Raw genomic sequence first — 16,317 nt, 5'->3', positions numbered from 1 at the left:
TGCTGATGCTCGTTATTCTGATTAATTTATCCCTTGTTTGGAATTTTTTTTAATATTAATATATTCATCATTAAAGAAAAGAAAACCCGTGGAAAATGATAAAGTGAGAGCCATAATCCAATGTAAAGGAGCTTGAATGTCCTTGAGAGGTTGTTCTTATTCTTAAGTTAAAGTTTATATAAACTTTCAAGTGAAAACATTCAAGTTAGAGCATGTTGGTGGGAGAAATTCAAGACTAAACAAACAACTAAAAAATGGATTGTGAAATATCTCACAGAAAATATTAGAGTTGAATCACGCATCATATATGTTGTTCATGAACTTAAGATTACTTGAAAGGAAAATATTGAGTGCATAGGGAAGACAATAGTGAAATGGAACAATATGAGATAATGTGGAATTATGACCATGAATTTTTAAGGAGTAACCGTATATCAAAGGTTAAGATTGGTATAATTCCGATTCCATGATCCATTCACAATTTTAAATGTTTTATGGGACAAGATGCTTGTAAATAAGAGTTCGAGGCATCATAATGTAGGCTATTTTGGCTGGAACATAAGCTTTTTTAAGGGCTATTATGACGAACAGCTACTCTCTACGGTTGGCTAAGATGTCACCTATCAAATCCATGTTATTGCTTATGCAAAAATTAATGTAAAAAATATGGATAATTTAAATTAGTTGAAGACATTGCTTTAAAAAGAACTCGATGATGATAGATAAAACAAAATGAAACTTCATGTTTGACATGCTGAATATAGTTTTAAATAAATTATTTCTATAAATTTTGTAAAGCTATTGTATTGCGCTAATTTTTAACAATGTGTTTATAAGAGTTGATTCCTGCAATGTAAGAGGTAAGATGCAACATGCACACGGTAAATATTGTTCAATGCACTTGTGGAGAAAATTCACAAAGCAGTGGAAAGACAAAGAACTTCAGGTTCTTGATGTTTTAAAAGGTCAATAAATTTAGCTTAGGGTTTAACAAGAGTGGCAATCATTTATGTAAGACGTTTAATAAAGTATCTGATAAACTAGAGCGAATACCAATATGCTCTTATGGCGTTTTGTCTGAGATCAAACAATACCCATAACTCATAAAAATGCTAGGCACCTAATTCTGGCATATTTCCTTCATATCTTGCTCCATGACCAAGACTTTTCCCTCCTCATACCTAAATTTAATATCTTATGTGTTTCACTTGATTCAAGTATGTTGTTCATCTCTCTGCACTTTGAGTTAACATATAGAAATCTCTTTCCACTTGTTAATCTTTGGCGCACTTAAAAAATATCAAGACTAACCAAGACTGACTCCGAATGATGAAATAAGAACATGCCAAAAATATTAAGTGGTAAAGGCAAATAAAGAGCACTTAAAAAAATGGACTCCATAACTTCAGAAAGAAAAATACATGGTGACTTTGAGTGTGTAGACCATAGAGATTGCTGAGTAAAATTGTAAATCCGGATGCTCTAATTAAAGACTTGTGTAATTGAAATATTTCCACGGTACTCTTTAAATTTCAATTGGCATTGGTTGACTAGAACTCCTAAAAACAGTTCCAATAGTTCCAAACTAATGTTTTGAGGCATCACAAAGAAAGAGTTCTTTTAAAAGGTTTCAATAACATAAAACATTAATAACTCTAACACCCCTTTCATAATTTTCTATGGTACAAGGCATTTTGTGAAAAAGCAATTGAATTCTATACCAGCTAATTTTAGGATGAAGATGCTAATTGCTTCAATTTCGCCTGTAAAATAATCCCAGCATCATCTGCCACATTCTTCTTTTTGGATGCAACCTGCATGTGTAATTACACAGATTCAATTTTCTGTTGGATAAGGTCAAGTCTATTCTTAAATACAATTTCATTATAATAACAGTTTCGTTGAAAATAGAAGTGATCCGAATTTTTCATCTCAAGGTTTTAAAAAACTGTCTGTTACCGCAAAAACGACCGTGACAAAACGGTATCAGAAGGTGCCAATACTGATACCAACTGAAATCGTGAAAGTCTTTATGCGACGGCTATTTAAAACCTTGGTTTATCTCAATTTCTAAACAAAATATCAATTTAGGTTAAAATAACTGTAATTCTAATAATCACTCTCCGCAATAGAGTAACCACATTGCAAATACATATATCAAAATCAAAATCAAATTTAGAGCAGATAATTACCTCAACAAGTTGATCAAAGTTAGATTTGAGTAAATTGATTTTGCGCTCACAATAATCCTTTCCTTCGGGCATCGTTTTCTGTTTTAAGCATCACCACAACAATTTAATCAAATTAAAAAACGATAACATTTCAAAACCCTAAGAAAACATGCAAAACAATTCCTACACGAAGAACGAAGAATCAGGAGAATTCAAAACATGATGCATGATACAGATCTAGAATTAACAGTATAAGGGAATGGAAAGGAAAAGGTTTGACCTCGACGAAATAACCGGTTCCGATATCGACGAGAACGTGATGAGGATCCTGAAGAGTAGCGGGAACGTAGAGAGAAGCGGTGAGTGGAACGAGGATTTTACTGCCGTGAGATCGGAGAGAGAGATCGTTGAGAGCGGTTGTAGCGAGCTCAAGGCGAGTCGTGGCGGTGCCGATATTGGTGAGGCTGTCTTGAAGAAGGTTAACTTCCATATCTGCTTGTTCCTTAACTGCCTTCAACTGTTCGACGCTCATTCTCTCCAGAGTCATCGCTCCGCTGGCGCTCTTCGACGAAGCCATCTTTGAACTTTCTCTCTCTTTCTCGCTACTAGCTTCCTAAACCCTGCAACTCCGATTCGATTGCAGCCAACACCCCATCAAAATAAACTTATTTTCCTTTTTATTTTATTTATTTATTTTGAGTTTTCAATATCTCACCAAAACAATTTAGAGTTTTTTTTTAATTGTAAACCTCATGAAAACAAATTGTTTGAAAAAGAATTTAAATACTTAGTTATAAATTATTTAAAAATTATAAGGATAAAATTACAATTATTAATTTTGTCTAAGGATGTGATAAAAAAACTAATTAATAAAATTTTTATTTATATATACTATTAATTTAAAAAGTACTAACAATTATTGAATACTTTAAGGGCAAATAAATTGGTTTATGAATACTTGGAGAAAAATAATATAAGAAATTGAAAAATTACTTAGAAAAATATGAATAGAAGATTAAGAAGAGATTTAGTTGACTTGAGAGTTTTTAAGTTATGTTTTACTTGAAATCTTTTATATGTCGTATATTTATGAGTCATACTAATCAGTGTTCCAGGATATTTGTTAAGAATTCGAAATAAATAAAATATGTTAGGTTAAGTTTATTGAATACACATAATATTACTTTAAAAAATTGATTATTTATGTTTGCAGCGCATTAAATACACACATATTTTAAAAAAGCATGTCTTTTAATCTCTTAAATAATGTTAACTTACCATTTTGATTTCTTATATTTATTTTTGAGTTTATCTTTTTCTTGTTGAGTTATGGATAGTTAATTTCTTATTTATTGAGTTTAATACATGAGTAGAAATAAAGAGTTATAGAGAAAATGTAAATAGCATTAAAGTTAAAAAATGAAAGAACTCGTCAAAGTTGATAAGTTTGACTAAATGATTCTAAACATAAGAGAAGGTGAATTGTATTGGTTGAACATCGAAGTTCAATTATAAAATATTTGATTTATAAAAATGTTTAAGTTAGTTTTATAAAAAACATACATAGATTAAGTAGCAGAATAAGATGAAAGAAAAAAATTGAAGAAGAGATGAAAAGAAAGAAATATAACGCAAAGAAAATAAAGCGGTGAAAAATAAAGAGATAATAAAGGAAAAGAACATGCACTAAATATCGCTAAGATTTTTGTCATGAGAGTTCCACTAATAATGGGATGTGAGATCTTCAAAGGTTATGCCCACAAATCTTGTTATAGCAAACGAGAGATTTTACACTGACTAATCCTCAAACTAAATAAGAGATTTTACATGGGTTAATCTTCAAACCAAACAAGAGATTTTACATTGGATAATATACCGACTGAATAGAACTTTTCACCAACTGAGCTCAAGAACCAAACACGTTCTTCACAAGCTAAACTCAATAATCAAATAGAGAATTTACGAGGTTAATCTCAAAAATCAAACAGAGGTAATCTCAATAACCAAAAAGGAGTTTTTAACTAACTAATCTCAATAACCAAACAAGATAGTCTCTTTCTACCACTATGGCTAAAGCAACAACTACTCGTTTACAATTTAAAACCCGGTTGCATTTCAATCAAATGCGATAACACTAGTCTTATCATTCTTGATAAGAATCCTGTGTTGCATTCACGCACTAAGCATATAGATATTTGACATCATTTCCTTATGGATCATATAGAAAAGGGCGATGTTGTTTTTGAGTATGTGGATACAAAAAATCAATTATTTGATATCTTTACAAACCGTTATCCCCAAATTATTTTCACAAGATTCGTATGAAATTGGAGATCTTGGATTTTTCTTGTTTTAAATAGATTATTCTATTTCATTTCATTTTGTTATATTTTTATTATGAAGTAACATTTTTTGTGTAGCAAGTTACTATTGGGAAAATAACAAGAAACACAAAATTTTAAGCACGCAAAAGTGTAACACCATAAACCTAGACTCACGATTAAAATGATAAAAATTTCACATTTTAGGATGCTATTCAAACATAACATGCATAATTTACAAATATGCTCAAAACTCGTAGCGGAACTCAAATAAATAACATAAACTTCAATTATCTCATCAAATTGAAATACTTTATTAAAGTAACATAATCCAATGATTAACTCAAAACAAATAAAATATCTTGTTCCTGGTGTTACATGTCAAAGCATATACACCAACTAAATAGAAACAAAATGATAAAATAACTGAAGAAAAGCTCCAAGGCTATCTTCCAACTCACAATAGTGTTGGAACAAAAACATTTCATGCTCTTAAAAGGTTTTGATGATGATAAAGTATTTAAAGAACAATAGGATTTACTAATGGTTGTTCAAGTGTGCGGGATCAAAAGACATTAACCTTGATACAAACCAAGTTAATCACTTAGAAGAATCATTAAAGATAAGCAAAGTTATTTTGAATCTGAAGGATCAGAACCAAAGCCTTCGGACTCTGAAGAGTTGACTCAAGTCTTTCAGATGGTCAACCTTATTCAAAGATCAGCAAGGTTCTGAAGACTGAAGTAGTTTGAAGCAATCAAACTCTGCCATAAGGAATGACCCTACAACTTCTGAACAAGCTTCATCAGTAGTTATGAAGATTATACTTCAAAGGGTTATTGTCTATATTAAGTCAACAACTCTTAAAGTGTCATCCAGATTAATTATGATCAAGAGTTTGATATAAGGCAAGCTCATAACCTGTGAACCCAAGACTCTGAAGTCTCATTCCAACCAGGTTCCGAATACATAATTTAACTTCTGATCATGATTTAACTAATTATGTAAAAAGTCTCGGATTTAGGAAGTTAAGTATAAAGATAATAATGGCTCAGATCAAGCTTCAACAAACGTCTACAATAAGTCTTCGGTCAGAACTTATCTAAAGAAGATCACGTGACAATGGTGCACTACTTTATATTAAACCAAGAAAGTAACATTGTCAGGATCTTATCTCTTCAACATTTATAAACTCTAATATTCTTCTCTCAACGTCTTTATGCTAGCTGAGTTTATAGTTAGTTAATGTGCTCTACCTAAAGACCTTCAACGGATACTTGTACCATGGGTAGTTTCAGTCTTCAACGGATCTATTCTCAACATCTATTTAAGAAGAAGATCGAAAACATTGAAAGTGGTTATTGTTGGTGTAAGCCCCAGAGCCCAATACTTTTGGTACTTGTATCGAATTATTTATTAATAATAAAAGGCTTTTTCTTTATTACGTTTGTTTTATAAAGTCCCTAGAATAGCTAGTCTGTTTAATGTATCAAGTGTGACTTGATCATGAGATCACATTAAACATAAGAACACTATTCTTAAAGTATCCGTAGTCGAGATTTATTGTGAAGTGGGATAATATTAAAGCATTAAGACTATTATGTATATAGACTGATGATCACATCTCATGGATCATGGATAAAGAGTTATCAAGTCTTAAACATAGGTATGAATATTAAGATTAATATTTATACTGGATTGACCCGCTATGAGAATACTATATAGAATGTTATGCAAAGTGTCATAAGTTATTCTCATGGTGATAATGGTGTATACCACCCTTCGACCTGAAACCACTATGGACCCTAGATGTAGAGTCAAGTGCTTTATTGATGATCAAATGTTGTCTGTAACTGGATAACCATAAAGACAGTTGATGGGTACTCCACGAAGCATGCTGAGGGACATGAGTGACCTAGATGGAATTTGCCCATCCTGCATAACAGGATAAATGTCTATGGGCCCAACATTGAACTGGACAAGGATGACACGGTCTATGTCTTGTGTTCAATATAGACATAAGGGCGAAAAGGTAATTATACACATAAGTATTATCATAGAAGGATTTGTCAGATCACATGACATTTTCGTGTCTTGGGTAGCAGTGATGTGTTACTAGATACCGCTCACTGTTTATTATGTTAAATGCGTGATTTAATATAATTGCCAACGTCGCGAAAACCTACAGGGTCACACACAAAGGACAGATTGATGAGAGATATAGTAACTAAGGAACACCGTAAGGTACAGTGCGCTTAAGTGAATTATAGAACATCGTAAGGTACAGTGTACTTAAATAGAATACGAAATATGGTAAGGTACCATGGGCTTAAGTGATTTTGGGTATATTATAAGATATGGGCCACATACACTTAAATGGGCTTTTTTAGCTTGAAGCCCACGCAAGGGTTCTATAAATAGAACCCTTGTGCAGAAGCATTCATTGCGGTTGCATTTTCGTTTTCTCTTTCTCTCTCTCTCTCTCTCACTCAAAGCCTTCATTCATACCAGCTAGCACTGAGATTGAAGGAATTCGTTCGTGTGGACTGAGTAGAGACGTTGTCATAGTTCAACGTTCGTGACCGCTCCTTAGATCTGCATCAAAGGTTTCAATCGCCACAAGAGGTCTGCACCAAAGGTTTCAACCGTCACAAGAGGTAACTATTCTATTACTGATCATGCCCATTCGTAAGGATCTCTAAAGGAGAAAATATTAATTTCCGCTGCGTTTTGGATCGCAATTTTCCTTCAGTGGTATCAGAGCCACTTACGAAACCATGAATCTGATAGTTGTTTATTTTATGTATTAATATGATTAAAAGACAGAATGAATCAATTAATTAAACGAGTAATTAAATTTGGCATCATGAGTGTACGAGTTGGATGATTGATGTTGACTATGCTTCAGAATTGACATTAGTATGGTGAAGCAGCGATACATCGATCGTCCATAGGTTACACAATTGAGACCGATCAACTTATATATGATATAAGTAATCCTAATGCAAAGTACGGTATATATGATATATTGTTTCTGTTTCGTTCAATCAAACACTAAATGGTTGTTTTCCTTTGAGCGATCAATGGTCATTTGCTTCGGAATCCGACATTAGTATGGTGAAGCAATGACCTGTTGATCAATCATATTGAATCAACAATCAAGGTGTGTTTGACAGTCTGAAATTGGTGTGTTAGGGTTAGTGACGGCACAAGGGTTGTGCCGTCAAGGAGTTGTGAATTGAGGGCTTGTTGGAACACGTCCGTTGACTGTTTCAAGGCGCTGGTTTTTTGGCCGCGTGACGATCGTCATGGACCTGTGACGACCGTAACAAGCTGGACGTGACGATCGTCACATGCTTTGTGACGGTCGTCACATTCACAGATCCAGAATTCTAGGCATTTCTGTTATTTTGGTCGCGTGGCGTTCGTCATGGGCCTGTGACGGTCGTAACAAGCTGGGCGTGACGTTCGTCATGGGCTTTGTGATGGTCGTCACATTCACAGAGTCAGAATTCTCGGGGTTTCTGTTTTGTGACTGCACAAGAGTTGTGTTGATGCAAAACGACATCGATTTCAAATGAATTGTTCATTAAAATTTTGGACAGCGGACCCCCGGCTAACTCTGCGTAGTGTGATCGGTCGCCGAAATTTAATTTGGTTTTAATTAATTAAAAGAATTAAAATTAATAATAATAATGTGTTTATTATTATTGTCTTGTGGTGATCAGTTATGGCCTTAGTTATCCTTTATTTTGTTTTTGGTTTTTAAAATACGACCTGCGTGTCGTGCCTCTCCTTTTAATCTCTTAATGTAACTTCTTTTCTCATCTCAATCCCTCGTAAGTAAAACGAGTTTCTTCTGTAATGTAATGTTATGAAGAAAGAGAAGAATTCAATATCAAAGGAGGACAACCTTGAAGATCTTGCTTGGAGAAGCTTATATCGTTATTAGGTTAGCTTAGGTTCTCTCATTGGCTTGGGAGAACAATTGCGCTAGGGGCCATAACTGTTTCATTATGTATGTTGATGCATGTGAATGTATATTGATGCATGTGAATGTATGTTAATGCATGTGAGAGACGATTTATATGATAAATAAGCCGATGAGATCAGAATAATTGCAATTCCCTCAAATTAAAATATTAAGTTTATGCTTTCCAGGTTTTAGCACTCATCAAGACTAGTATCGAATAATGTAGGTTTCGCCTACGCGAGGTGCATGTTCTATATTAGTAAGGTGCGATGGGATAATTGTAATATCCAACTGCTAAAACAATGGGTCAAACTTAACTAAACAAATTATAATAAGATTATATATGTTTAGAAGCAAGAGTTGGGAATGGTCCATATGATGGATTGGAATAAGGAGTTATTCACCCAACTGAAATTTTCGAGAGTTGTATGAGATACAATTGGAAGGAGTTCCTACCTAAATAACCTAGTTTTGTGTAATCCGCCTACGTGGACTTAGAACAAAGTGAAATATGGATCTCGACCCACTAGAAATCTTCCAACGGGATTTTCCGAATCAAATGATGAGGGTCATTTGTTTTGAGTAAAATATTGGGAGCATATTTAATTAAAGGCCTAATTAAATATGTTAATGATACTTAGATTTTCATTAATTCTTATGTAGATTACCATGACAGCAAACACCTCTAACAACACTTTGCGATCAATCCTTGACAAGGAAAAATTATCTGGGACAAATTTTCTGGATTGGCACCGAAACCTGAGGATTGTCCTCAAACATGATAAAAATCTATATGTCTTGGAGAAACCTGTTCCTGAAGAGGAACCTCCTAGCTCTGCACCTAAGGCAGAAAGAGATGCTTATAAGAAGCATGTTGATGATGCCAATGAAACTGCTTGTCTCATGCTAGCTACCATGAACTCAGAATTACAAAAGCAACATGAGAACATGGCAACGTTCGATATGATCGAACACCTGAAGATGCTCTATCAAGAGCAAGCAAGGCATGAAAGGTTTGAAGTTTCAAAATCCCTTTTTCAAGGCAAGTTAGCTGAGGGAGCCCCTGTAGGTCCCCATGTGCTTAAGATGATTGGGTACGTGGAAAACCTTGAAAGGTTAGGTTTTCCCCTCGGAAACGAACTTGCGACTGATGTGATCTTGCAATCGTTGCCAGATGGATTTAGTTAATTTGTCCTAAATTTCAATATGAATGATATGGACAAATCTCTTCCTGAACTACTAGTCATGTTAAGAACTGTTGAGCAGAATCTGAAGACAAAAGAGAAGTCCATTTTGATGATCGGGAATGGAAAGAGACAGAACAAAAGGCCCACCAAGCAGGGTGATAAAGGGAAAGGCAAGGAAGTTTCCAAACCCATACCCACTGTTGCTGCTTTGAAGCCTAGTGGAGGCATAACAAAGGCAGGCACCTGCTTCCATTGCGGTAAGACCTGACACTGGAAGAGAAACTGCCCAAAGTACCTGGAAGATACGAAGAATGGAGTAGAGACTTCAACTTCAGGTATTTTTGTTATTAAAATAAATTTATCTGCTTCTGCATCATGGGTATTAGATACTGGATGCGGTTCTCATATTTGTACAAATATACAGGGGCTGAAAAGGAGTAGAGATTTGGCAAAAGGTGAAGTTGACCTACGAGTTGGCAATGGAGCAAAGGTTGCTGCTTTAGCCGTAGGAACTTATGTATTGACTTTACCTAGTGGTTTAATAATTCAGTTAGAGAACTGTTATTATGTACCTACAATTAGCAGGAATATTATTTCCATTTCTTGTTTGGACAAGTTTGGTTTTTCATTTATAATAAAGAACAATTGTTGCTCAATTTATTTGAATGATATATTCTATGCTACTGCACAAATGAGCAATGGACTATATGTCCTTGATCTCGAAATGCCTATTTATAACATTAATACTAAAAGGGTGAAACCTAACGAGTTAAAACCAACTAGGTAAGAATATTAAAACTCTTCGATCAGATCGAGGTGGTGAGTATTTAAGCCTAGAGTGTGATGACCATCTGAAAGAGTGTGGGATCCTATCCCAACTTACTCCTCCTGGAACACCCCAATGGAATGGTGTATCTGAGAGAAGAAATCGAACCCTGTTGGACATGGTCTGATCCCTGATGAGTCACGTCGATCTTCCAAACTCCTTTTGGGGACATGCACTATTGACAGCAGCTTACACACTTAACCGTGTTCCATCCAAAAAGGTTGAGAAGACACCATATGAGATATGGAGTGGTAAGAAACCACATATGTCTTACATGAAGATTTGGGGTTGCGAAGTTTATGTGAAACAACAAGTTTCAACTAAGCTTGAGCCCAAATCTGACAAATGCTTATTTATGGGGTATCCTAAAGAAACAAGAGGGTATTACTTCTACAATCCTTCTGAGGGAAAAGTGATTGTCGCTCGAACTGGAGTTTTTCTAGAAAAGGATTTTATTTCCAAAGGAATCAGTGGGAGGAAAGTAGAGCTTGAAGAAATTCAAGAATCACAAAGCATTGATACACCTATGGAGGAATTAGAGCAGGAAACACAAGTAGTTGTGAAAGAGCAACCTGCTCAAGTAGAACAAGACCAGCGTAGGTCAAGCAGGATACGTCACCTACCTGAGAGATATGGATATCTCATAACTGATCAAGGTGATGTATTACTCATGGATCAAGAACGAAGATGAGCCTTGTGTCTACAAGAAGGTTAGTGGGAGCATGATCATTTTCCTGGTATTATATGTAGATGACATGTTACTCATTGGAAACGATGTCCCTACCCTGCAACAAGTAAAGTCTTGGTTGGGGAAATGCTTTTCTATGAAGGACCTAGGTGAAGTAGCCTATATATTAGGAATCAGAATCTATAGAGATAGATCACAAAACTGCTTGGCCTAAGACAGAGTACATACATAGACAAAATGATAAGACGCTTTAATATGCATGATTCCAATGGTTATGTGTTTTGCTTAAACGGTGGCGCTGTGAGCTGGAAAAGTTCAAAGCAAGATACAGTTACTAATTCTACAACTGAGGCCGAGTATATTGCTGCCTCAAGTGCAGCAAAGGAATTTGTTTGGATCAAAAAGTTCATTAGTGAACTTGGCGTAGTTCCTGGCATTGTGGATCCCATTGGTCTCTATTATGATAACAATGGTGCTATCACACAAGCCAAGGAATCCAGATCTCACCAACAATCCAAACACATACTTAGGCGTTATCATCTCATTCGAGAGATAATAGATAGAGGAGATGTGAAAATATGCAGAGTACCTACACTTGACAATTTTGCAGACCCACTGACAAAGCCTCTTGCGCAGCAGAAGCATGATGGCCATACTAGATCTATGGGCATTAGGGGTATGCCTAATTGGCTCTAGTGCTAGTGGGAGATTGTTGGTGTAAGCCCTAGAGGCCAATACTTTTGTTACTTGTATCGAATTATTTATTAATAATAAAAGGATTTTTCTTTATTATGTTTGTTTAATAAAGTCCCTAGAATAGCTAGTCCGTTTAATGTATCAAGTGTGATTTGATCATGAGATCACATTAAACATAAGGACACTATTCTTAAAGTATCCGTAGTTGAGCTTTATTGTGAAGTGGGATAACATTAAAGCATTAAGACTATTATGTATATAAACTGATGATCACATCTCATGGATCATGGATAAAGAGTTATCAAATCTTAAACATAGGTATGAATATTAAGAGTAATATTTATACTGGATTGACCCACTATGAGAATACTATATATAATGTTATACAAAGTTTCATAAGTTATTCTCATGGTGATAATGGTGTATACCACCCTTCGACCTGAAACCAATATGGACCCTAGATGTAGAGTCAAGTGCTTTATTGCTGATCAAACGTTGTCCGTAACTGGATAACCATAAAGACAGTTGATGGGTACTCCACGAAGCATGCTGAGGGACATGAGTGACCTAGATGGAATTTGCCCATCCTGCATAACAGGATAAATGTCTATGGGCCCAATATTGAACTAGACAAGGATGACACGGTCTATGCCTTGTGTTCAATATAGACATAAGGGCAAAAAGGTAATTATACACATAAGTATTATCACAGAAGGATTTGTCAGATCACATGACATTTTCGTGTCTTGGGTAGCAGTGATGTGTTGCTAGATACCGCTCACTGTTTATTATGTTAAATGTGTGATTTAATATAATTGTCAACATCGCAAAAACCTACAGGGTCACACACAAAGGACGGATTGATGAAAGATAGAGTAACTAAGGAACACCGTAAGGTACGGTGCGCTTAAGTGAATTGTAGAACATCGTAAGGTACAATGTACTTAAATAGAATACGAAATATGGTAAGGTACCATGGGCTTAAGTGATTTTGGGCATATTATAAGATATGGGCCACATACACTGAAGTGGGCTTTTTAGCTTGAAGCCCACACAAGGGTTCTATAAATAGAACCCTTGTGCAGAAGCATTCATTGCGGTTGCATTTTCATTTTCTCTTTCTCTCTCTCTCTCTCTCACACACACTCACTCACTCACTCAAAGCCTTCATTCATACCAGCTAGCACTGAGATTGAAGGACTCCGTTCGTGTGGACTGAGTAGAGACGTTGTCATAGTTCAACGTTCGTGACCGCTCCGTAGATTTACATCAAAGGTTTTAATCTCCACAAGAGATCTGCACCAAAGGTTTCAACCGTCACAAGAGGCAACTATTCTATCACTGATCATGCCCATTCGTAAGGATCTCTAAAGGAGAAAATATTAATTTCCGTTGCATTTTGGATCACAATTCTCCTTCAGTTATGACTGAGAATGTATGAGGTTGAAGAATTTGTGACTGTGTTCACATAGCTGTGATAACAGTTCACAAAATGGGTTGAGACAGAGATTGTGTTACACATAAAACAAGGATGAAAGAAACACACACAAAATGGAAAATATAACCACAAGGGTTAAGTGTGTGAGAGTAGAGTGAATTTGATTAAGAAGATTAATAGAACAGAAAGGCACAACAAAGAAGATAATATGTGTATGAAGAGAAGAAGATAGAAAACTTCAATATTCCACACTTAGGAACAATCAACTTATATTATGCTCAAGGAATGTAAAACCTTTGTGTACCTACTTAACTAATAAGAATTTACATAAACACAAGGTTAATATCAGACTCTTTTATTAATAGAGTTTGAAGACTCTAGTCACTATGCTCAAAGTAAGTCTCTTTCAGTTAGATTGAGCAAAGAAGTCTCCTGCTGATTTCTTGAGTGAAGAAGTATCTTTCTGTGTATTGAGCAGTGAAGTCTCATGCTTACAGGCAGAGAAGGAAGTCCTGAACGGGTTGTTCAGGCATTGAAGTCGCGTGCTTGTAGGCAGAGCAGAAGTCTCTTTATGGATAGATTGAGCATTGAAGTTTCATGCTTGAGGGTGGAGCAAAAGTCTCTTTTCGTGGGATTAAGCAGGATGTCTTGAACGGGTAGTTCAAGCAATAAAGTCTCTTGCTTGAAGGCTTAAGCAGAAGTCTTTTTCTTGTTTGATAGAGCAAATTATAATTTGTTGATTATAATGAAAATCTCTTGTGATGCAAGGGGACTGGACAACTCTTGATTTGAGAGGAACCAGGATATATTGTGTGTCTCTCTATTTACTTCTACATTTATATTCTATTATGCAATAAACTTTGAAGTCGGACTCTGATCTAATTCAGACTCTTACTTGGATCAGAATATGAGCTTGACATCTCAGGTTTTGCACAGGTGTAAGAAAAAGAAGTAAATTTCCCCATACACAACTCAACCCCCCTTCTTGTGTATATTTTTCTCACCTTCAATTGGTATCAGAGCCCATTTATGCTTATTTCACTTAACATTGAAACAGAAAAAATCAGGTGAGAAATGGTTACTCAATCAGTGATTCAACTTTCTTTGAAGTTTCCTCCATTAGTCATATAATGGAAACTACATAAGGAAAATAAAGATGAGCTGAAGAGGTCAAGAAACTTGTTTCTACTCTAAGTCATTTGTTTTGTGATTATGAAAATATTTTCAATCTTTAAGATTGACTCATGGGACAAGTGTGCTTGTTGAAGAAATAAAGAAACCTTTTATGCTTTAAGTCATTTGGTTTGTGAGTATGAAATCATTTTTTAATCCTTAATACTGACTCGTGGGGTAAATGTGCTTACTGCAAGAATCAAGGTTTAATCTTGATCTAATTAGTTAAAAGGAAGACATATTAAACCTCCAGATTCTCAAGTAAAAAAAACCATAAGAAGCTTATGTTTGAGAAGATTCTAATGGGGATTCTAATGATGAGGAAATGACCTTCCTTTTCAAGATATTTCAATAGTTGACCAAGAGAAACAAGAGACTTTCTAGTAGAAGCTCTAACTTCAAAGATTTATGTTCCAGAAACAGAGAAGATGATCAAAAGATCTACTACAACTGCAACAAGTCTGATCACTTTTGAAATGATTGTCCTGATCTACAAAAGGAAGAATAATTTAAGGGAAACCTTCTGAAGGAAAGTTTCAAGATCAAGTTCAGGAAAGGTCTCATGGAAACATGGGACAAACTTGGTGATAAAGAAGATTAAGACAGAGAAGGTAAAGAAGTCAACCTTGCACGGATGGCTCTCACACTCTCTAATTCAAAATTCAAGTCAGGTTTTGGGTCTGAATTTGATGAGGAAAATGAGGTATGTGCTAACCTATCTTTTTCTTATCTTATTCAGAATTTCATGAGCCATTGTCAAGATAAGGCAAGACACATGAAGGCTGTTTAAAAACAACTTGATTTTCTTTAAGAAGAATTGAATTCTTCTAAAATAAAATGTTGACACATTGGAAAGAAATCCAGCTGCTATGGCTCTTCAAGATCCCTTGGCAATAAGTCTCAGCAAAGCTGAGCTTGCTTTAATGATCTATGGAGTAAGCAAGAGAAAAGGAGAATGTATGGACTTTCATGAAAAATGCTTTATTTGCAAAACCTTGACATGAAAGAAACTCTTATAACCATCCTCTTCAAGCTATGTTGATAAAAGTTTTAATTTCTAAATTGTGTGTGATGCTGAAGGGATCAAAGTTCTGAACCCATCAGAGTCAATAACACAAAAGTCAAAGGTGCTAATTGATATAGAACCAGAGACCTCAAGGTCAAAAGTTCTGCTGAAATAAGAACCTGAGATCTCAAAGTTAGTGGTTTTGATGAAACCAGACACTATGATCCAAAGGTCAAAAGGTCAAAGAAAATCAGAACCTAAGACCTTCATGCCAAAGGTTGAAAGAAAACTAATATCTATGAGTTCTGGATTTAAGCTTCTGAAAAGTTCAGAAACTAATGTCAAAGCTTATCCAAGAGAGGATTTATATAAAAAGAAAGTTTGGAATAAGTCTAGACATTACTCTAAGGCAAGGGCACAAATTAAGAAAATGCCTAGAGTAACAAGCATAAAAGGACCATGAGATTGTGGGTACCAAAATTTAAAATTGTGTTTGCAGATATGCTAAAAGGAAAAAGATAGTGCATTTGTCCTAATGTTTGGACAATGGATGACTACATCCTACAACAAGAGGAAAGCATATGCTCCAAATCCTAACTCTGGAAGAGGAAGGAGAGTTGAAGTTTGGAGAAAATAAAAAACGTGTACTATGATTACTGGTACTACTCCAAGATTGTACTGAATGATGACCAGGTTCAATAACAAGAGTGTTTAAGACTGATTCTCATCAGTAAGAACATTGTTGGAACCAAAAGCTGTTCAGAAGCCACACTCAGGTATTTCTAAACTCCTTCTTTTTATCTAGACAAATTTTATGAATGGGATATTATTTACTTTA

General features: G+C 35.1%; 1 protein-coding gene across 1 annotated transcript; it reads right to left on the bottom strand.

Annotated features, from left to right (window-relative positions):
- Nucleotides 1-1,519: 1,519 nt before the first annotated feature.
- LOC127092311 (prefoldin subunit 5) lies at nt 1,520-2,882 on the bottom strand. The gene is made up of 3 exons (XM_051031151.1): nt 2,452-2,882; nt 2,193-2,270; nt 1,520-1,814 (listed from the first exon to the last, which is right to left on the bottom strand). The coding sequence occupies exons 1-3, from the start codon at nt 2,746-2,748 to the stop codon at nt 1,731-1,733; spliced, it is 459 nt and encodes a 152-aa protein (XP_050887108.1). The 5' UTR covers nt 2,749-2,882; the 3' UTR covers nt 1,520-1,730.
- Nucleotides 2,883-16,317: the final 13,435 nt, after the last annotated feature.

This window comes from Lathyrus oleraceus, chromosome 6, assembly GCF_024323335.1.
Source record: "Lathyrus oleraceus cultivar Zhongwan6 chromosome 6, CAAS_Psat_ZW6_1.0, whole genome shotgun sequence".
NCBI classification, from domain to species: Eukaryota; Viridiplantae; Streptophyta; class Magnoliopsida; order Fabales; family Fabaceae; genus Lathyrus; species Lathyrus oleraceus.
This window is presented reverse-complemented; position numbering and strand designations above follow the sequence as displayed.